Genomic DNA, 23556 nt, shown 5'->3' on the forward strand with positions numbered 1-23556 from the left:
TTTTATGTATGTTACTTCAGAACTTTTGACTGGGTGAACCGATTTCGATAATTTTTTTTTATTTGAAAGGTGGTGCGTGTCTTTGGTCCCATTTAAATTTATTTGAGATCTAACAAGTACTTTCCGAGTTGTCTAATAATGAGTATCTAGTTGACTATTTTTTGTCGATCTACGTTGTATTATAACCTCATAACTTTTTACTGGGTGAACCGATTTTGATGATTCTTTTTATTCGAAAGTTGATGCTTGTCTTATGGTCCCAATTAAATATGATCGAGATCTGATGACTACTTTTTGAGTAATGTTTGATAAGAGGTGAGCCGGACAGTCCCATGGAGGAGAAGTCTGGTCTTTTCGCCAAGGCCAGCCTGTCGTTGGAGGGATCCTGTTGCCTGCAGATCCGGTTCCCTCCAATTAAAGCGGCTGAAGGCTCCCGCAGGGGTTTTGGTCGATAGTGCACCCCCAAGTGCTAAGCCGACATACGGTCTAGGAATGCCTACCCGGGCATCCTGGATATCACCCGTAAATGGGTTACCCATGATGGGCGACATCAAAAAAAAAAAAAAAGATCTGGCGACTACTTCTTGAGTAGTAGTTTATAACGCATATTTAAGTGATTATTTTTTCCTTGCCTACTGTGTATTACTCGTTGATGTAATTGAAGTCGGTTCTTTTTTCGTTTGCGAGGAAACGCTCATATTAATTTTTAAGCCTTACTAATAAGGATTGCAATCTAAAAAACCAAATTCTATAATAATAAGAAGAAAGAAAAGTTAGGTAGTTATAATAGATCAATCCACTCCGGGTCTGGTCGGATTTTTGTTCATCCAGCCATTTTCAAGAACCATACTACTTCTACTTCTGCTAGTTTTGACTCCGTTACAACTCGTAAACTGTTGAATATAATTAGTTTTAGTTATAATGCCCATACTGCTTTGTTTTACATAAAATTATGAGAATAATATAATCTATATTTACTACGTAGAGTATAGTTTTCTAAGAGTATCTCATAATGTTAGTTTTTACTACTATATGTGACACTTACTTTTAACATGAAAAACTTTTTAACATGAAAAAAAGAGGTTTTTAATTAATCTTATAAATTAAGTTTACGTATACCTTACCTTATTTATATAAAAGTACCTTATTGTCTTAAGCTCGATTAAGCTTATTAATGTGTTATGAATTATTCCCATTTTTCATTTGCTTAATATGACCGGAGTAATGTAGATATAACTATTTATATTAACAAACCGTAGCGGACTAGCGTGGTGGATAAAGCTCTGATCCTTCTTCTCCTCTCTCGCCTAAATGGGGAAAGAGGCTAGCAGTGGAATATTACAGGCTGAAGCGATATTAATTTAAGACATTTCTTTTTGTTTGTAGTTCGGACTAGTTATAGTTTGACTATTACAGGGGTTCCCAAACTTATTTTGTCTACTACCCACTAAGAGAATAAATTATTTTATAGTGCACCCTTTGAGCAATTTTTTAATGAATATTAGTTGACGTTCACAAGTTGTAGTCGAGAGTCCTTATAGATTAAATGTCAACACGCCCCCCAAGCCTTTACACAACGCCACCATTTTTTTTTCTAGGTATCCTACCGCCCCCCATTAGTACTAAAGCGCCCACTAGGGGGCGTTATCGCCCACTTTGGGAAACAGAAACACTGGTCTATTATCTGTAACTGGTCAATTGCTTACCCATGATTTTCCTTTCAGATTTCGAGATAAGAGCCGCATTAAAGATGTCTTACAGCTGTTGAAAGATTTTATAAAAGACCTTATTTTTTATGCTCCAAACAGTAAATTTGACTCAGATGTAGTTAATAGTTAGTAAACGTCCGCTAAGAGCGAATTTTTTGATAGGACCGGCTTAGAGAGGTCTAAGGGCTCTCAATATTTTTTACGAAAGTCTTTCATTTTTCGTGCTCTAAGTCTGAAATCTGGCAGAGATAGATAGTTCATACTTAGTAGAGATCCTTTAAGAACGGATTTTAGTGACATGACTTTGAATAGTTTTGTTAAAAGTTTGTATATCTCATACAATCCGCCTGACCGTCATTTTTTAAAATTAAAAGCAAAAATCTTAATTTTGCACTGTTTTTTATATGAATAAATATGCGTTTCAGTATTATAGACAATCTACTATTAAAGGGATGAAATAGGGTATGAAACTTTAAATGAGAAATTCATCATTTTTTAAGCCGAAAACATCAAATTTTAGTACTGTCCAAAACCGAAGAAATCCTAATTTTTTGTTATACGTATTGATTATACTCTATTTTAGCTGTTCGTTTGTAAATACTATCAATTTCAACGTAAGTGAAATCGTGGACAACTGCTAGTTATTATATTATAAAATTAGATAACGTAGACCATGATAATATGGTACGTGTATGCGAAGCTAAGTAATAAAGTCATGTATAATTCATACGACAGTCTAATATTCGCTTCGTTAATTCTACGACGCCGGAAATTATTGTTGAGTGTCCGCGTCCTTATATTAATTAACATAATTTGCTGATAAAAAGTTATTACTTGTATTAAACTTGTATTATTGGACGCCGCGTTGGCGCAACGGTTACAGCTATGGATTGTACCTGTTGCGTCGGCGGTTGCGGGTTCGATCACATGACAAACATTTGTATTGGCCATACAGGTGTTTGCCGCGGTCTGGGTGTTTGTCCAGTCCTTGTGGGTCTCCCCTGTGTGCTGTGTGCTACGGCACTAAAGAATTTAGCCACCCCCTCTCTTCCCGTGGGTGTCGTAAGAAGCGACTAAGGGATAACAAGGTTCCACAACCACCTTGGAACTTAAGAAGCCGACCGATGGCGGGATAACCATCCAACTGCTGGCTTTGAAATACACAGACCGAAGATGGGCAGCAGCGTCTTCGGTGCGACAAAGCCAGTACTGCGGTCACCAACCCGCCTGCCCAGCGTGGTGACTATGGGCAAAACACATGAGTTCACGTTATTTTTGGCGTCAACTTGTGGAGGCCTATGTCCAGCAGTGGACTGTATAGGCTGCAATGATGATGATGTGGGTCTCCCCACCGAGCCTCGGAGAGCACGTTAAGCCGTCGGTCGGTTGTTATCATGTACACCTGATAGTGATCGTTACTCATAGTAGGGAATATATCCACCAACCCGCATTGGAGCAGCGTGGTGGATTAAGCTCTAATCTTTCTCCTACATGGGGAAGGAGGCCTATGCCCAGTAGTGGGATATTACAGGCTGAAGAACTATGTTAATATAGATAACGTTTTATCGAAAAAAATCGAACTCTAGCGATAGAGAAAATATAAACAAAAACACAAAATTTCACATGATCTACTACGAGTCTAAGAAATCTCTTATTTTGTTACATTGTGTTAAAACTAAATTCCAAGTTAGGAAAACATATGTTGTTTAGGAAGATAACACATAAAGTATATTGTAGCTTAATTTCGCTCTTTTGTGTCCGACAATTGTAAAGACAGTCTATTAACAATCTCTTAATAAATATGAATTGTAGGATTACAAACACATTATTGGTATATGATGATGATACTTATGTTATATTAATATATTTATTAAAATGTAAGATAAAACACAACAAAAGGGGTTTAATTTACAAGTTGCTGTTTTATCTATTAATCGTAATATATTTAATATTGTTGTGTTACTGTTGGTGAGTAAGGTGACCAGAGCTCCTGGCGGGAATTGGGGATAGCGTCGGTAACGCGCTTGCGATACTTCTGGTGTTGCAGACGTCTATAAGCTACGATAATCGCTTACCATCAGCTGAGCCGTACGCTTGTTTGCCGACCTTGTTGTATAAAAAATAATTATAATAATAAAAAAGAATATGAATGTTCATATAATACGTTATTTGAACGTAAAAAATACGAAATAACTATAAATATATACATAAGCTATTTGCTATTCATTTTTAAAAAAGTTTGGTGTACTCTTGTATTTCGTTGGTGATTCTAAAATAATAAAAACAATGAATTCAAAGAGTTAAATAATTAAAAACATTGATTCCTATACTTATCTTTTTCTTCTTTTAATGCTGCACAATTTACAAATGTACTTTATCTAGATTAGTATTTATTTTTTTGAAACTTTTTTTTACATAATTTGTGATAACGTAGATGCTGTAAAGTATGCTTTATTTTCGTAGGTTCGGTCGGCGTCGTTCGATGAGATACAGTTGGAAGCAGCGCGCGGCGCCGGCGCAAGCACACTTCTTGCGGTGCCACAGCAAGGTGCGCGCAGTCGCTCCTTCGATTCCGCCGGATCTGACGACTCGGGCACTTATTTAGAGGTAAAAACGTTTTCCTTTCTTTAGCAACACTTCCTGTGCCTTCGCTCTCGAAACGACAACAAATTGAATGTGCCAATTCGTAACTCGAGTTCGTATTCTAAAATTTTCACGTTAAAAGCTGTTGAATTGTGGAATGCTCTACCATTAGTAATTCGTCAATCTCTTTCTTTGTCTTTAAAAACCGCGTAAAGCACTTCTACCTAACTATGACTTAAACAATATGTCTATGCTTGCTTATTTTCACTGTTTGTTCCTATCTCTATTGTGTACGTTTATTCATTCGCTTATGTATGTGTATTTATATATTTATGTATTTGTATATATACAATATATATATATGTAATATGAATTTGTATATGTATTTTGATTGAAGTTTATTACCAATGCGCAAGTCCATTACATTGCTAGCTTCTTATTGTTGGGTAGTCTGGAAGAGATCGTTATTTAGTGATTAGACTGCCCATTGCACTTTATGTATTTAATATTAAGGTTTACTATATAAGGTGGTTTTAGTTTCAATAAAGTTATTTATTATTATTATTATTATTAAAAACTTAATAAATTATGCTTATACAATAATATTTCTTATTTATTTATTATTGAGCTTATTTTCGTAATTTTTGGTAGGAATGATTCGTATCTAGATAATGATAGTTTTTCTATATTCGATTTTTTTTAATACAGCCACATTTTTATAACAGGTACCACGATTATGGTCGCGTCGCCGATCTGGAAAAGGTACGCCGCCACCATGTGTGCATTGTCGACATATGGAAACATGGTTGGCGCGTCGTAGTGAAGAACGATCAACACCTGAAAGACCGCCAGCTTCTTCGTCCGCTGAAGATGATGACGATGATGACGATGACAGTGAGATTGAGGCCCCAAAAGTTTTGCTCGCTCCTGTTCCGACACCTAAATCATTGTTTCTACCAGTACCGCAGTCTCCTCCTCCTTCACCTGGCGCACCGTCTTTTGAACTTCAACCACCTATCGACGAACCATCCGTTCTTCCCCAAAGAAGACGTTCTATATCACGGCAAGAAGCATTTTTTGTCGAACCTACGGGCAGTTCCTTAGAAAACGTTCGGGCATCGGAGCAGGGAGCTAACAATGAACCGAGGGATAGCATAGTTCACGACATTTATTTGGCTGTACCTGAATTGAAGCGAGATCGTGCTGCGTCTGTAGATTCATGTTTTTCGAAAGTATCTGGTGGCGCGAGAGCTGAAGAATTAAGTGAAAGTGGCGAATACTTAACTGTACCGGGAACAAATTTACGTTCGCGGTCTGTGGATATCGTTTTACCGACGGCTGAACAGTCGCGTTATAAGGCTCTCGCTCTAACATCAACCCAAGCTCCACCACCAAATACTTACCATGTTCCTGAAGCAACTCAACCTGTGGTACTCCAGACGCTCGAGGGCAGGTGAGTAAATTAATATAAAGGTTGAGCAATAAAAACTTTGTTTTTTATTTATCTATTTCTTTCGTTTTATATTTTATAACTTAATATTTTAAAGTACCCTATTTCCTCATTTAATAAATAATTAGTAGGGCACTTTAAAAAGTATTTCTTCTTTTTGGTCGATACGTTCTTGTCAGAACGGTCGCAGTTACGAGTGGCGTGCAGACTCGCCTCACAATCTCATGCCATCTCGACCTATTTTCAGCCTTCCTGGCGCACTCATACAATGGACAGCAGATTTGATCTGGTCTGTCCATCGAATGGGTTGCTCTCCAAAAATGTATTTACTGTCTATGTTTTTAAATTGTGTGAAAAATTTCGTAATCATTGTTATTAAAAATAAAATGCTGTTATCGAAAAGCTTAAAAAGAAGAGCTGGGAAGTATAAAAAAAATTACACGAGACCGACGTTTAAAAATAAGAGAACTTTTTCGATGGTTTTTTTTTTATTATCTAAACAACATTCTGTTATTTAACGTACTCTTTATTCGAAAGGTACTATTTTTGTAAACTTAATTATATATTTTTTTTTTTTTTTTATTTATAAATTTTGATCCACGGGCTCAAAATGCCCGTGCCTTTGTTTATCATGCATGCATTATAATACTACAGGCGATTTTTCTACTTATTATACTACAGATCGACAGTCCTGTGACTGCCTAGTAAAACTAGGACGTGGTCCGACGCCGACGGTTTTTTTTTTTTTTTTTTTTTTTTTTTTTTTCCTTACTAAATACTGTTTATGCAGAAGTATACACATAATTGCTTTCTAATTTCTAACATTATTATTTTTCTTATCTATGTCTATATTTACACTTATTTGCCTAGTTATCATATATGTACACTTATTTCCTAGTTACCATATATGTACACTTATGTTCTACTTACAATGTACACTTAACCTATGTTACTGTTAGTAAGGATTTTTTTTTCTTTTTTTCTTATATATATATATATATATATATATATATATATATATATATATATATATATATATATATATATATATATATATATATATATATTATTTTTTATATAGTTATTATTTGTTTATCTATGTATAAGTTATCTATTTCTGTTATTTACTTAAATTTCACTACATAACTATTTATTTATCTATTTTTTTATTTTATTTTATAGGTACATCCACAAAATACATATGGAACATTATATATAAAACTTAATTATATTACAATACAATACAATACAAATACTCTTTATTGTACACTATCAGAGAAAAATTTTATTGTGATTTTAAATGTTAAATTAATTTGTAATAATTTACATCGTAATAATAGACTATGACAAACATAATTATGTGTGATCTACACTAATAATGTAACCTTCGTTATGATCACAATGTCAACCACTCCTCAGATTGAGACGTTTAAAACGTGGATAAAAAAATAGGTGGATTAAATCAACGAATCTTTCTATGAATAATTAATATTGCTAGTGCCTTTGTAATTTTGGAGGCAATTCAATTTTAATGAGTTGAGTATTTTTTGTCAGGCATTATTTGGAAATTATTTATAAGCTTACAAAAACGTTACCGCGTTTATCTGACGTGATTCAATTGTTTGTTTATTTCAAAGTGTCAGGATTAGTCAATGTAATTCAAATAGTTAAAGGAATGTTTATTATATAATAATGTTGAAGGAATAATAATAATAATAAGCGTTTATTTCAGACGTGTACATCCATAGTGTATTAGTGTGTTAGTAAACAATATTTACTTATAATCTATGTTAGTTATTGTTATTAAGATGATAATAAAATAAAATAATCATTTTAGTTGGCCCGTCATTGTTTCTATCCAGTATTTTTGAATAGAACAATCAGGGCGAGCCGTGATTGTCCTCAGGATGCTGTTGTTGCTGGCCCTCATGCGCCGCAGCAGAGACGATGCTTTTTTACGCATAATCGCGTGAAATCCATCAACCCGTGCATCCGCAAACATTCCTGAGGCACTGCAAAACCGCGGTAGCCGCAACAGCACTCTGAAGGCATTATTATACTGAACACGTTGTAGGCTCGACGCGTGTAGCTCACCCACAGACCACCCGAGTAAAAGGACTGACAAAAAGCCCGGATTAGGGTAATCCTGACACCCGCAGTACCACGTGCGAACCTGCGTGCGAGCATATTGCTTCTCACCGCCAGCGCCCTACGCTCTCTCTCAATATCGTCATCATCATTCAAATCAGCAGTGATTATATGGTCTAAATATTTAAATTTGTTGTATAATGAAAGCGTTATGTTTTACCATAAAAAATAGATGAAAATAACTATTTTAGTTGTTTGTTCATTATTTTATAATAATTCATTCAAGTACAAAATAAAACTACACTATAGGTATATGGTTATCGAAACCCGTATTTGATACGCACGTTAGTTTTTCGACACAAAATGTCCAGACCTTTCAATAGTTTAATCTTTGGTATCCTTTTGTTGAATAGTTTCACGTTCGTGATAACCTACAAATGGTAGTAATTGAATGGTTTTCTTTATTACCTTTTACTATTTCGAGACTATTCATTAAATACAATTGTAGTCATCAGTTTAAGCATAGTCACGTAGCAAATTGTATTTAGTAATCTCATTCTTCTGATTTGAATTTTATTTAAATGAACTTATTTCTTAATACCGATTTTATCTCATAAACTGATTTTGGTACATTATAATGAAATGACGTTTTCAGATTTTATCGCGGTTTATTAAGTTTTTATTTAGATGCCCGACGTTAAAAATACTTTACAGCGACCATGGCGAGGGAGTGATTTTGGTACATACAATTAAAATATTTTCAAAGAAATCTGGTCAGATTTAAAAATTAATGGGAGTTTCTGAAGTTTCTAGATCTATACTAATATTATAAAGAAGGAAAGTTTCTAACTTTGTTTGTTTGTAGGGGGTAATCTTCGCAAATACTCATATGATCATAGATATTTTATTGTGATTGAATAAAAAATTTAGTGAAACATCTTATATATAAAATTCTCGTGTCACACTGTTAGGTACAATATCTACTCCTCCGAAATGGTTGGACTGCTTTTTATGAAATTTTTTGTGCATGTCGGGTAGGTCTGAGAATCGTTCAACATCTATTTTTCATACAGCTAAGTTATAAGGGGGATTAAGGGTGGATAATAACATATATGGCAAAACAATATTTGCGGGGTCAGCTAGTAGCTTATATAAATATATAATTACTACGAAAGCACAAAAAATAATATAAAATATAAACGTGTAAGAGAATTAGAGGTAAAATATCAAGTCATATAGAAGGTACTTTCGGTGGTACTCCAAATATAGAGTCGACATTTTCAGATATTTTTATGTTTGCAACTCCAGTCGACCTTTCGACAACACTCGAGGAACTCTTTAAGTGTGACATCAATTTATTTATCTATTTATTTATTTTATTTAGGACAACTTACAAAACATACACTAATAAATATGATTTACAGACGTGTTTTACAATATTTTGATAAGTGCTGCTTTATTTACAAGTTGTCACAGCATGGTATATGTAAATAATAAATTTAATTTTTATCATATATATTTTTTATCTTATTTTATTGAATATAATCTAGATATTACGGAATATTATAAATTTGAAAAATGCATGTAGTTAGAATGTGAAACAAATAAAAATTCGAAAGATTGGCCAATAGATACATGTATCGGGATCATGTACGGGATCAAATCCAGGCTAACCCAGCCAATTTTAAAGTGCTAAATATGTATAAAATAGTTTCATTCGAAGTAAAAGAAGAAAAACTGGCTTATGAAAAAAAGTGTATGTGGCAACTCCGACACGCGACTGAAGTTAACTCCATATAAATGGTTACCATGATATCATGATATTTAAAATATTTCTGTATACAAGTACACATATGAACCTGATTCTAAAGTGAAATGTGCGCAAGAGATGTTTCGCGGTGAAATGTTACACTCTTAGCGTCACTGTTGTGCTGGTACCGTTTCACACGATTTCACTTTCCGTATTTTTTCCATCCAAGACTAAATACCGTTTCTGAAAGAGTAAACTCTAAAAGTCTGTGACATGTTTACCACCTATCAACAATTATCAGCTTAGCGGATAGGCAAGACGTAATTTTTGCCTCTTTTCATATAGATCGATCGATTGAAGCGATATTTGCTTAATGGCATATTAACAGCATCTTTTAAATGAAAATCGTTTAACATGTAAAAATACCATATTCGTAAAGTTTCTTAAGATTGAAAGAAATACTATAATTCATCTAGCATCATTTAAAATTATATATTTCTTCATTAATAATTTTTCTTTTACGTTTGTCAAATAAAAGTTGTAATTTTATACGATACCTATCTGAGATCCATACTTCACGTACTTATATAACTATCAACATTTTTATATTTTTAGTCGCTCGATCTACGTCAACTTTGTCAGTGATCAATATTGGCTTAAAATATTTTTGAAGTCCCTTAGTTTAACCTAAGATGTTTATCTTTTAACAAAATTTGGTCTCTTCTATCGATGAAAACTTATTTACAAACGTATATCATTTAAGTAAACATGATTTTCTTTGTTCATTTTATACTTAGTTTATAGGTTTTGTTTCGTGCAATAAAAATAAACAATAAAGAAATAAAACGTTTCACAGTGAAAACAAACACAAATACCCAAATATCTGTGTGATCTATAGCAATATTTGTTATGTCTGGATAGAACCTACAACACACACTACACTGCGCTAAGATATCATCATAAGTTGGTTCGAAAGACGATCTTAACGTATAAACAATTTGTGTCTTAATGTAATACAATATCATCTATGTTTATACTATATATAGAGTATCTGTATACTTTTTATTGTACACTTCTTCACTTAGCTAACTTATCGCTATTGTATCTATCTTAACGTTTCACTCTTTCAACGAAAATATTTCAGCAAATTGGTTGATTTATCCGTTGAACTGAATAGTTTGCCCTTTCATTGAACAATGACATTCAGCTAAGCATCCAAATGTCATGCCAAGTGAACGAGCACTACAGCCTATGTCAAATACAGGATAAATGCTTAGTATTATCATATTATATCGTATTCATTTTATTAATTTACTGTAACTGAGAAGTTGAATATATATATATTCAACTGCGTTTAACAGCTGTTAAGACAGGGTCATTTTTTTAAGCTTTAAGCCAGCTAAAAAAAAAATATATATAAAATATCAGTCAGTGAGTCAGTCAGTTCAGCCTATTGCAGTCCACTGCTGGACATAGGCCTCCCCAAGTTTACGCCAGACATCCCGGTTTTTCACAATCCTCATCCAGCCTACACCGGCAATCTTACGTAGATCGTCGGTCATAAGCTATGTTACTAATAAACTACATCACAATAAAATATATTATTCAGAAAAAATATATTATTCAGAAAGAAGTTTGTGCTCCAGTTGTCTATTAGATTTGCGAAAAAAAAAGTAAATAAATTTGAGTACATTTCTGGATTAATTTATATTAAACACTGAATAAGACACTCTATTTAAATTTTAGTTAGAATAATTTGTAGCAACTTAGAACCGCAACGTGCATCAAATTAGTGATCTATTTACATGAATGTAGTTTATATTGAAAATTATTTTTAAATAACTTGAAATTGCAAATAATAAATTTTACGCCGATATTTAGCCTTTGACAAAAAACTGGTAATAAAGTTTTCGAATGAAATATTCATCAATATCAAGCTTGATCTTATCGATATAATACTGAAGGACATTATGTATTGTTGAAGTGTAAATAAACTTTCATTATTTAGCCAAAAAGAATAAAATATATAAAAGGAAATAAACAAGAAAATTTACGTGTCCGAAAAAAAATATTTACATTACCGATAAACCGCAATGAAGAGGGATGAATTTAATTCTTAATCCGCTTCTGTAACAGGATAAGAGGCCTTTGTACAGTTAAACAAAAGCCACTTACCAAAATAAATCCCAAAGGAATAACCTATTCTGAAAACAATAAAATAAAAAAATCAACTTAAACTTCGTGCGCGTGAGTTTTCGTGATTCGAATCAGATTATAGTAAAATATTTACATGGTAGAATATATCATTTCCGTTAGGTTTAATTTGTTTAGGTTTGAGTAAAGTTTAATTTATTTAAAAGAAGTATTTTTATCTCTTCATTTCATTATAATTATTTTAAAGGTATCGTATCTCGAGGTGGAACTTACAAATTTAGTTTTAATAACATAATTGTGTTTGCAGGCAAACGAAGAAAACCCGACTTCAATTATATCGACAAGTAATACAACGTAGGTAGACGAAAAAATAGTCAAGTAAATACGCATTATCAAAGATTACTTCAAAAGTTGTAATCAGATCTTGATGAAATTTAAATGTGACCACATGATAAACATCGGCTTTCGATTAAACTAAAAATCATAAAATCGGTACACCCAGTAGAAAGTTATGTGGATTTTCGAGAGTTTCCCTCGATTTCTCTGGGATCCCATCATCAACTGGGATCCAATCACAAAAAAAGAATTATCAAAATCGGTTTATAAACGACGGAGTTATCCCCGAACATACATACATACACACACACACACACACACATATATATATATATATATATATATATATATATATATATATATATTTATATATATATATGTGTGTGTAATTTCGTACAATTAAAAAAGTATTAAATATCTTGACCTGCAGTTTTACGTTTTTTTTTGGAAATATTAGTGCTATTTGATGCGGTCTGGATTAATATATACCAATATATATATAAATAACCAGAGCTACAAGAACGTCTATGTCAAATAAAAGTATTTGTGACATGATTGAATTAATGGAATACTAAAACTGTCAAAAACAACGATTATGAATTTAATGTCTGCCTATGAGGTTCGATTACTCGAACAAATACCTGAATAGGTACCTACACCTAAATAAATTTCACGACTGTAAGTCACCAGAGACGATTCAAATATGCCTTTAAATATAAGTATCTCTTTGTACTTTAATAAAGACAAAGATATGAAATACACTTTCAAAGTTGGGTTTTTATTTGTTGTTTTGTCAGCATTTACATATCTTTACGACTTAAATTTGTTTCATTTTATACAAAAAATTTACTATTCCTTTTCCGTAATATCGCAGCATTAAATATTCAGAATAGATTGACCAAAGTGGTGTCTCAAACTATGTATAATATAGGTGAGATAAAGTCGAAGGTTAAACAATTAAGCTCCATGTATTATTCCTTTACAGGATCAATTTTAATATTTTACTAGATGTAGGTAATGTATGATCTGATGATGTAATGTATTTGTTTTGTACATTTACGCTATAATATAAGTATTTAGCAGATAATAAAATTGTTATTTCATTTTAATTTAAATGCACAGAGATCGATAGTTTTCAGACCGTCAATTTTTATGTTCATTGTGTCTATATTATAACTATCATATACAGTTTTACCCTATATTTTTTATTATAACCTACTAATATTTTATAAAGAGCGGTTTGATTTTCGTTTCTTTGTTTGATTGTAATCAACAAACTTATATGCTACTGGAACGATTTCATCTTGCTCCAATAGAATGCTACGTTACTACTGAGAGGTATAGGCTATAGGCTTATTAACATAAAAACGACGGAAGGCTTCATCATCATTATCATTTCAGCCTATCGCAGTCCACTGCTGGACATAGGCCTCCACAAGTTCGCGACATAAATGGCGTGAACTCATGTGTGTTGCCCATAGTCACCACGCTGGGCATGCGGGTTGGTGACCGCAGGGCTGGCTTTGACCGAAGACGATGCTGCCCGTCCTGTGTATTTCAAAGCCAGCAGTTTGATGATTATCCCGCCATCGTTCGGCTTTATAACTCTGAACTTTTGAACTCTGTTATCCCTTAGTCGCCTCTTACGACACCCACGGGAAGAGAGAGGCGGACGGAAGGAAGGAAGGCTTATATTATTATATTTATTAAATTACCTATTTTAGGAACAGACGACCGGATGTTTATGTTCAAAAATATTTATCTAGATAAATTTAATTATATTATCTACATAAATCTCAAACTTGTGACCACTACTACCACGTATCTTAAGCATCCATCTGGGTTTTTTATTAATAATAATAATCAATTATTTATTTGGACCAAATACTTTTACAATTTCTTTACCCACCGAATTACGTGACAGTTTATGGGCGGAATTAGCGCTTGTCAACATAAATTGTAATTTTTTTTACTATAGGTACTTATATTATAACTATCATTTATTTAAAAATAATTAAACAATTTTCTGCTTATGTATATGCGCTGCGTAAAAATTAAAGTTACGCAAAACTTATTTCAGTCAGAAAGTGTCTTCCCTAAATGTTCGATAATAAAGTTCGTGGTCGCAAAATTAAGTCTATTTTTAAGGTTATGTGTGTGTTATGTAAGTGTTATAATATGCTTTCCTAAACACACAGCGTTGTATGAAGAAGCAGTATGTGAATTTCCCTCTTTATAATATGGTAATAAATGTTGCCGCTTACCAGAAACAGTGTAGCTTTACCTTTATTCAACCACCAGTGTGTGTGCGGTGTTAAATAACATTCGCGCGCTGACTTTTATTATATGTTACCGCATAGCATTTGTAGAGTAGTGCTTTTAGCCTTTGAAAATGGTGAAAAGTGAAAAAAAAATATAGTAGGATGAAACCCATTGGAAAAGGAAAAGAATACAACGCAAATAAAAGGAAAAATAAATTACGTGTGATCTGATGTCGGGAAGCAGTAGGGAAGGGGGGAGGGGTTTAAGGGTAAAAAACGGTTTATCTCGATTTCCGGCTAAACTAAAAGTCCTTGACGCCGCGTTGGCGCAACGGTTAGAGCCATGGATTGTACCTGTTGCGTCGGCGGTTGCGGGTTCGATCCCCGCACATGACAAATATTTGTATTGGCCATACAGGTGTTTGCCGTGGTCTGGGTGTTTGTACAGTCCTTGTGGGTCTCCCCACCGTGCCTCGGAGAGCACGTTAAGCCGTCGGTCCCGGTTTTTATCACAGACACCTGATCACTAATATTCGTATCGGAGATATATCCGGCGACAAAGCTGTAGGTACTAAAAAGAGCTACACCTTTTGTATTTACACTTTCTTCACATAACCTCAAAATTCACGTGAAAATTTAAAAGTTCTTGGTTTTTTTTTATTTTTATCTTTTACAAGAAATTTTTTTTTCAAAAATTGGTAAAAAAAAAATATCTTTTTATGTTCCAAACACACTGTAATTTTTTTGATTTAAAATATTTATTTTTTCACCTCATTTTGATCTTAATATCGATAAAGCACCCTCATTTTCAATCGAAAATTCTCAAGTCAAACTATCAGCTTTTTTTAAAAAGTCGGCGGGCTTTTTGTTTGTTGAAATCTTTATTTTCTGATGATGTAAAAAATATGTATTACTATGGTAAATGTTCTCACGAAATATTCTAGGAAAATCTAGCCTACCGAACATTATATATCTATTTTTTAGAGTTCGCTGAAGACAAGTTTGAATCCGATGAAGAAAGTATAACGTATGTATGGCCAAGCTTTGGCTCTAAAACGGTTTGAGAAAAAAAAAACAGATAATCCGGTTGGACCCTGCTTAAGCAAAGTGATTACAGTTTATGCCCAGTAGAACATATAAATCAACTAAGAGAGTTTTCACAAGACAGACGAAAAACTACTAACATACACAGTTTATTTATTACAATAACGCGAACAGTGAAACTAGCATCAAGAAGAGTTATTGCTGGCTTGATAGGAATTATCATTGAAGAATCAAAAATCAATGCTCCACCAGCTAGTATAAAATCTGCAGAAAGTCTCAACAGAGATAATTGGAAAAGTGCTCATACGTTAAAAAAATGCTACTGTAGAAAAGTAAGAATTAAAAAAAGAAATGAACATTGTTGAAATAAAAAATTTTCAATTATTTGTCTTGTCCGATTTTCTTTAATTAACATTGTTAAAAGATCTCATTACAAAAAAAAAAATTGTTACATTGAATCAAGCTTTAAATAATTGAAAGAATCACTTTCGAATTATGTTAATTATTAATTTGTTTTTAAATCTTGTTGAATTTTACCTAATTACTTTTATCTTTAGATTTTTATGCCTTAACTTCAAAGGAAAATAGTACTATTAACCTTACTGCCTAATGCTGCCTAAGATTATAATTTATCATCATCATCATCACTTCTGCCTATCGCAGTCCCCTGCTAGATATAGGCCTCCACAAGGTCGCGCCAGAAATGGAGTGAACTCATGTCTTTTGCCCATAGTCACCCGCTGAGCAGGCGGGTTGGTTTAATTAACGTTAAATTTTAAGCGATTTAAAATACCTGTTAATCTAGGAAGAGTAATGTTATCATTTATAAATTCTTTATTACCTAAAAAATACTTTCACTTCAGATCATCCTAAGATTTAACTAATCATGTAGCATTTGTGTTAACTACCAGCAGATATATTTTAATGTTCATACGGGGATTAACGCGAACAAAATAATATATAATATTTTTGTTCGCGTTAATCCCCGTATGAACATTAAAATATAATAATGAAACGCGAAAGTTTAAAAGTTGTTATACCAGCAGATAACAAACAGGTCCTTATACAATACTGAGTGTTTTAGGAAAGCGCATAATATAATATTTTACATTCCAACAAAACAATTATTTTATGTGTTGAATAAAATACAAAGCGTTGGATCACGGCGATTGCTGGTACCAGAGAATGAAGACGCTATGAGGTAACAGATAACAGATGTGAGCGCGCGAATGTTGTTTAACACCGCACACACACTGGTGGTTGAATAATGGTAAAGCCACACTGTTTCTGGTAAGCGGCAACATTTATTACCTGCCCTATAAAGAGGGAAATTCACATACTGCTGTCACATACATCTGTTTTATTCAACACATAATAATAGTTTTGTTGGAATGCAGAACATTATGTTATTAATCTATATAATAAGATTTGCGTATTTGTCTGTTTTTTTATTTTCCCACTCTTATCTCGGGTATTATTCATGCTATTTTTGAGAATTATTAAGTCTAAAGTGTGTCTATCAGTTGAGAGTCCACAATTTATTAAAACAGAGCCCAAAGGGGTGATAACAATAAGTTGGGCGATTATATCTTAAACTTTCATAGTAAATTCAATTTAAAGGAAGGGTATACTTTACTGACCCTCACACCAGTTTAAAATTTAGGCATTTGTAAGGGTCCATCCACCCCCAAAAAATGCGGTTAAATATCTACGTAGTAGCGGTTATCGTGCGAAGCTGGAGCGGACACTTTAGAATCATTTACATAGAAATTATACCATTCGTACATAATATGAAACATAAGAATGTATATATAATATTCGATTAATAATTATACATTGGAACAGCGTGGTGGATTAAGTTCTGATCCTTCTCCTACACGGAAAATGAGGCCCATGCCCAGCAGTAGGATATTACAGGCTGAAGCGTTATTATACATACATATATATTGCATTATTAAATTTGTTTGAATAGTTCGGGAATATAAAATTAACCATCAAATAAGCCATATAATGAAATAATAATTCGTATGAGTAAAAAACTAGATTACGTAATAATAATAATAAAAAAAATTGTGTTTGCTCGCAAACGAAAAAAAAAACCGATTTTAATTACATCGACAAGGAATACAACGTAAGTAGACGAAAAAATAGTCAAGTAAATACCCGCTATCTAAGATTACTCAAAAAGTAGTCATCAGATCTCGATCAAATTTAAATGGGATCACATGACAAGCATTAGATTTCGATTAAAAAAAAAATCATCGAAATCGGTCCACCTAGTCAAAAGTTCTGAGGTAATATAACATTAATATAATATTCTCGTGTATGTGTGTGAGTGTGTTTGAGTTAAAGAGAATATGTGTACATGCCCATCTATAACAGTGATATAAAATTAATTTGTTTCTGCCTTAGGCAACATAATGTACTCATATAAGCTAGTTAACGCTCATAAAAATCTTGTCGTCACGGTAGTTTTGAAACCAATAAAAAAAATTGTTTACATTCTTGATATTTATATTATTTAGTTAAAATAATGACCAAAATTGCAAATATTGACATTACCTCATACATAGAGAATGATATGGTCTTATCCCAACCTAAATACAACAACATTGTTTCAAATATTAAAAATTTTAATTTATATTCACGCTCTTACGGTATAATGTTACAGTAAATAAAATAAATTCTTCAAGCAAATTCTACTCCAACAAAGCCACAAGAGTACGGATTAGTTGAAAATAAAGCCCATTCTAAATGAACACATCTTTTGTGAAAGTAAATACTGAGCTTGTCAAAAATCAAGACGAAGTTTGTCAAATATAGACAAAAAATACGAGCTTTCTATTTTTCGTCAATCTTGTTTTTTTTTTGTTCAAAGTAAATCTTTTATTCTTTTTTTTAGTAATCATTTATATTTAATAAATAATTTTTTCATTTTGGTACGGTTTCTATTCGTATTTTTTTTTTATGAATGTGATTAGGTTATTTGCTATGGTCATTTTATAATACATATGTGTAATGATTAATATTTCTTGTACTTGTATAATTGTTGTTACAGTTACTTTTTTCAAGCCACTAAAAACGATAAGTCTATTTTTACTGTCTGTCAAGTGTCATATATCCTTACAAGATGCAGGAGTATACAAGCTTGATTGTGACTGTGGTCTCTCTTATATAGGCCAAACCAAAATATCGATTAAAACTCGTATTAAAGAACATATAGCTGACTTGAAATACCGTCGCTACACTGAGTTCGCAATCTGTGAACATAGTCTAGACGAAGCTAGCTATTACATTAGATTTGATAAACCATAGGTCCTCGCAAAATAATACCGATTTCAACCAAGGATGATCCGTGAGGCTATTGAAATTAAAAAAAACATCCACCTACTTGGGATCTCATTATTGAAATAATTAAATCAAAATCAAAGCATAACATGCCCCAGATTATAGACCCAGTTAGCACTTTCTGCGTAGAGAGGGCTTATTAAAATATTGATAGGGTAGTTTCGAATAACTCTATAACGTTAGGACGTTTGACACGTAAGCTCTCCCGTGACCATGATTGTTGTGAAGTATCCGAAACGTCGGGCTTTTAAAAAACTTGTAAACCACGATAAAAACCAAAAAAAAAAATTGTTTTATATAATAAGTGAAATTCGCGTAAACATTAGAAAACAATAATAATAATAAAAACTTTTTATTGTACACCAAGAGTGAGCAAAATTACAAAAATAAAAACAGGAGAAAAGTACAAAAGGCGGCCTTATCGGTAATGAGCGATCTCTTCCAGGCAACCTTTGGGTAGAGGAAATGGTATATATGTATACAGTTTAGGTGTACAGTTTTACCTAAACATATACAATATATTTAGTCAGATAAATAATGTAAAAAAATAAAATTAAAAAAAAATGAAGTATAGGTACGTACATGGCATATATAAATGGAAAGTTGTAATAGACACATAGACGTATATAAAGTTAATAAATATAACCATGATTGTAGTTTTACTAAACGTTTTTATTTAAATATTAGGTTTGTTCGGGACCGTGAATGTGTTAAGGCATACCTAATGTTTAAAGAATACTTAGGCATTATGTACAGCGCCCTAAGCGTCCAGGAAAATAAAGAAAATTGATTACATATTATACTAACTAGGCATTCTATAGAATCTTGTAAATTTCTTCTACTTACAATAAAAAAGTAAAAAAAAAATCTTATTAAAATCTAATAGTAAATAAATAAAATAAATTAACTCATTCTTTCTACAACAGTGATGTTTGTAATCGTCAGATCGGCTGATGTTTATTAATCCCAAACTGATCATGCTTGGCTAAAAACATAAAAAAAAATATAGAACATAAAGTTGTAGAAAGAGATAATCCTCGGTTTCGTAGAACGTCGACCCTATCACTCACATTTAGTGAGCATTTAATACTGATTGTATACATACACAAAGAACTGTCACACTATTACGACATATAATATAATAGTAACTCGTCGCTGTCACTTAGTACACTTTTTAAAAAGTTGTTGAAATAGTACTTAAGACCAAATAGCAGTAAATTGTATACTTACCTTCTTAAACTTTATAACTTAAAATGAAAAAAAAGTCGTAAACTTTTTGATTATTATGATTATGACATATATTTTGATTATGACATTTCGGGGATGATAAAATTGTTAGTTTAAGTTTTATTATCCAATTAAGTATACAAAAAAAAAATCTATGAGATATTCGATATAAGCGTAACGGTCTACATGTTCTAGTATTTTTAAAGCATCTCTTGACCTTTTATAAGTATTCTATTTAAATAACAATAGATTTTTCTGCTATATATGTTGTAACACGACAAGGTTGACTGCTAATTAAGTTTTGATTGAAATAATTATCAGGTTATGCAAAATTAATTACCCATTGATTTCAATTCGCGATTACAGTATTATCAAATATTCTAAATAATTACTAATCGTAAAACAACTAAAAGAATCATTTCTATCAGTGATATGAGCAAAGGTACAGTATGGACATACACTGTTAAAAATAATAATATACTGTTAAATGCATTCTTGACACATGTCACTTATAATTGATGGGTAATTGACTTTTATATGCTATATCCTACTGCTGGGTATAGGCCTCTTTCTCCATGTAGGGGAAGAGCTGGAGCTTAATCCACCACGCTGCTTTACTGCGGGTGGGCGGATATATCCCCGATACGAATCTTAGTGATCAGGTGTCTGTGATAACAAACGGGACCTACGACTTAACGTGCTCTCCGAGGCATAGTGGGGAGAACCACAAGGATAGATAAAAAGACCAGAAAGAATGATGTCATGCTTAAAAACGAAGTTTTATTGAGATTCGGGGAAGGATATACAGTAAATATAAATCGTACGAAGTCTTTAAGCATTCATATCTGGTCTGATTGTTAGTTAATTAGTTAAATCCAAAAAAAAGTCCCGGGCCGCTGTTTCTGTCTATTATTTTCCCCCCTCGTATCGGGCCCTCGTATCCATGGGGCCTCGTCGAGCGAGAAACAGGATAAAACGACATTTTCAAAAAATGAATCTTAGCTATATTGATTTATCGCCCCTGAAATCCCCTGCATGCTAAATTTCATGAAAATCGTTGGAGCTGTTTCCGAGATTCAGATTATATATACACAAGAATTGCTCGTTTAATAGTATTAGATTTAAGATATCCGATAATTTAGGTACGGTTACTAGGCTTCATAACATCCTTAGTTTGTATATTAATATTTATTGGTATTCTACAAGTTTCCTGTAACTACAATGCGATGTTCTCTAATTCTCGTTTTTAGTGTTTCAGACGAATTTTGTACATAGCACCGCATATTAAGTAAGCAAATTTAGTGATGTTTCAGCCGATGTGTATAATGTAACGTTATGACTATGATGATTAAGAAATTATTAGATAAATATTAGAAAAATGATTATCACGATTTAATAAAACATCCAATGATTTTAAGTCGCAGACACTTTGGTGGTAGGAAGTATTATGTGTTGAGCTACTAATCGTATAGGTTTTGAAGGAAAAATGAATAGTATAAGTTATGTAAAATTGATCGACGAACAGTCATCTGCTGGACCATAGGCCTCCCCAAGTTCGCGCCAGACATCCCAGTTTTCCGCGATCCTCATCCAGCCTACACCGGCAATCTTACGTAGATCGTTGGTCCAATGGGCCGGAGGACGTCGAGTATCTCGATATATCGCCAGTCGATATGACATCTCTGCAGAGAGTCCGGGACGCCCAGGTCTCGAGAGAGTCAAAGACTTTCTTGTAGTCCATAAATGCCATACACAGCAGTTGATTATATTCTTCTGTCTTTTGAATAATGTGCCGAACAGTATGGATGTGGTCCACGGTGCTCTAGCCATTTCGAAACCCAGCCTGCTCTGGTGGTTGGAATTCGTCGAGTCTTCTGGCGAGACGATTCGTAACAACCCTCGAAAACAGCTTATAGACGTGGCTCAGAAGTGAAATCGGTCTGTAATTCTTCAACAGAGACTTATCGCCTCTCTTGAAGAACAGCACCACCACACTCCTGGACCACGCCTCCGGCGTGGTACCTCAGTGGATGACAGCGTTAAAGAGTCTTGCCAAGGCTTTTAGGACAGGTCGCCCTGTGGCTTTAAGGAGCTCAGTGGTAACTCCGTCATCCCCCGGGGCCTTCCCGTTTTTAAGCTGCCCGAGCGCTGCACTAATCTCACCCTCTTCAAAGTCTGGGATGCTCTCCGAATAATGGTGCAACAATTAGTTAGCCAAATATGAAACCTAAATTTGATTGATTTTAACCTAAAAATGGGCATTCCACAGGGGTGGAGCCTTGGTCCATTTCTTTTTTTTTAATATATATAAATGATCTGCCATTTCGTGTTTAATATATTTGTGATATAGTGCTATTTGCAGATGAAACATCTCTTATATTTAAAGTTGATAGGAAAAAAGTAAATTATGATGACGTGAAAACTTCTTTGTCGCGAATTCAAGATTGGTTTAAAATAAACAACTTGGTTTTGAACGCCAAAAAAACCAATTGCGTTGTGTTTTTGTTACCTAATGTTAAGCATCCAAATTATATTTTATGATAAATAACGAGAGGCTTATTGTCAATGATACTACAGTTTTCTCAAGGATACATTTGGACTCAAAACTTCAGTAGGATACCCCTTTGTCATCCTTGAATGATAGACTCAGCTCCGCAGAATTCGCATCTAGAAAAGTACGACAACTGACTGTCGTTGCAACTGCACTTTTAATATATTATGTCTTACGGCCAGTTACTGTGGGGTAATGCTGCAAATATTGAGACTATATTTATCTTGCAAAAAAGGGCTATTCGCGGCATTAACGATCTTGGAGCTCGTGTCTCCCTACGGGATGTTTTCCAAAACGTAGACATATTAACAATTGCGTCGCAGTATGTTTATAACAATATTATGTATATTCACCAGAATATTCATTGTTTTGAAATAAATAGTAAAAATCGCATTGTAAACACGAGAAGGAGTAGCAAAATTGTAATTCCAAGTTTCCGACTGCGCAAAGTAAACGTTGCCTTTCTGGGTTATGGTATTCGCATGTATAATAAAATCCCACAAACAATTTTGGAATTGTCTCAACATAAATTTAAAGTTTTTATACAAAAAAAAAACATAGATAAAGCTTATTACTCGGTGCAGGATTATATAGTTGATAAAGATGTGTGGACTTAGTGACGCTGTATTTTATGCAACATGTTACTAATTTTGTACTAAAACACAGTTTATATATTATTTTTCAAAAGAGTAACTGCGGAGTTTCTTGCCGATTCTTCTCTACAGAATCTACATTCCGAATCGGTGGTAGCTTTACTTCTACAAATATATTAATTTATTTTTAAAGTTTTAATTTGTAAAATGACGATTCGAGTGTGCTTTTGGAGCCTATTTGAATACAGCTGTTTTTGATTTTGAGGTGAGAATTATATTTTTCAGCAAGACAATGCAGCTGTTCACACTGCAAAACTCGTTAAAGGCTATTTTGCAGAATACAATATTCAAATTCTAAAGTAGTTAGCACGCTCCCCTGATATGAATATTATTAAAAATTGTTGGGGTTAATTTAGCACGTGCTGTGTAATCAAATGGGAAACAATTTAACAGTGTTAAACA

The 23556-nt window shown here is 33.2% G+C and overlaps 1 protein-coding gene across 1 annotated transcript in view; it reads left to right on the forward strand.

Moving 5' to 3' along the window:
- Window positions 1-23556, forward strand: part of LOC123670123 (eye-specific diacylglycerol kinase) — a 149986-nt gene that overhangs the window by 6222 nt on the left and 120208 nt on the right. The window contains exons 2-3 of the mRNA XM_045603629.1: window positions 4173-4316; window positions 5018-5722. Coding sequence (XP_045459585.1) covers window positions 4173-4316; window positions 5018-5722 — 849 coding nt within the window. The remainder of the gene's footprint in view (window positions 1-4172; window positions 4317-5017; window positions 5723-23556) is intronic.

Source organism: Melitaea cinxia, chromosome 4 (assembly GCF_905220565.1).
Source record: "Melitaea cinxia chromosome 4, ilMelCinx1.1, whole genome shotgun sequence".
In the NCBI taxonomy this organism is placed as follows: domain Eukaryota; kingdom Metazoa; phylum Arthropoda; class Insecta; order Lepidoptera; family Nymphalidae; genus Melitaea; species Melitaea cinxia.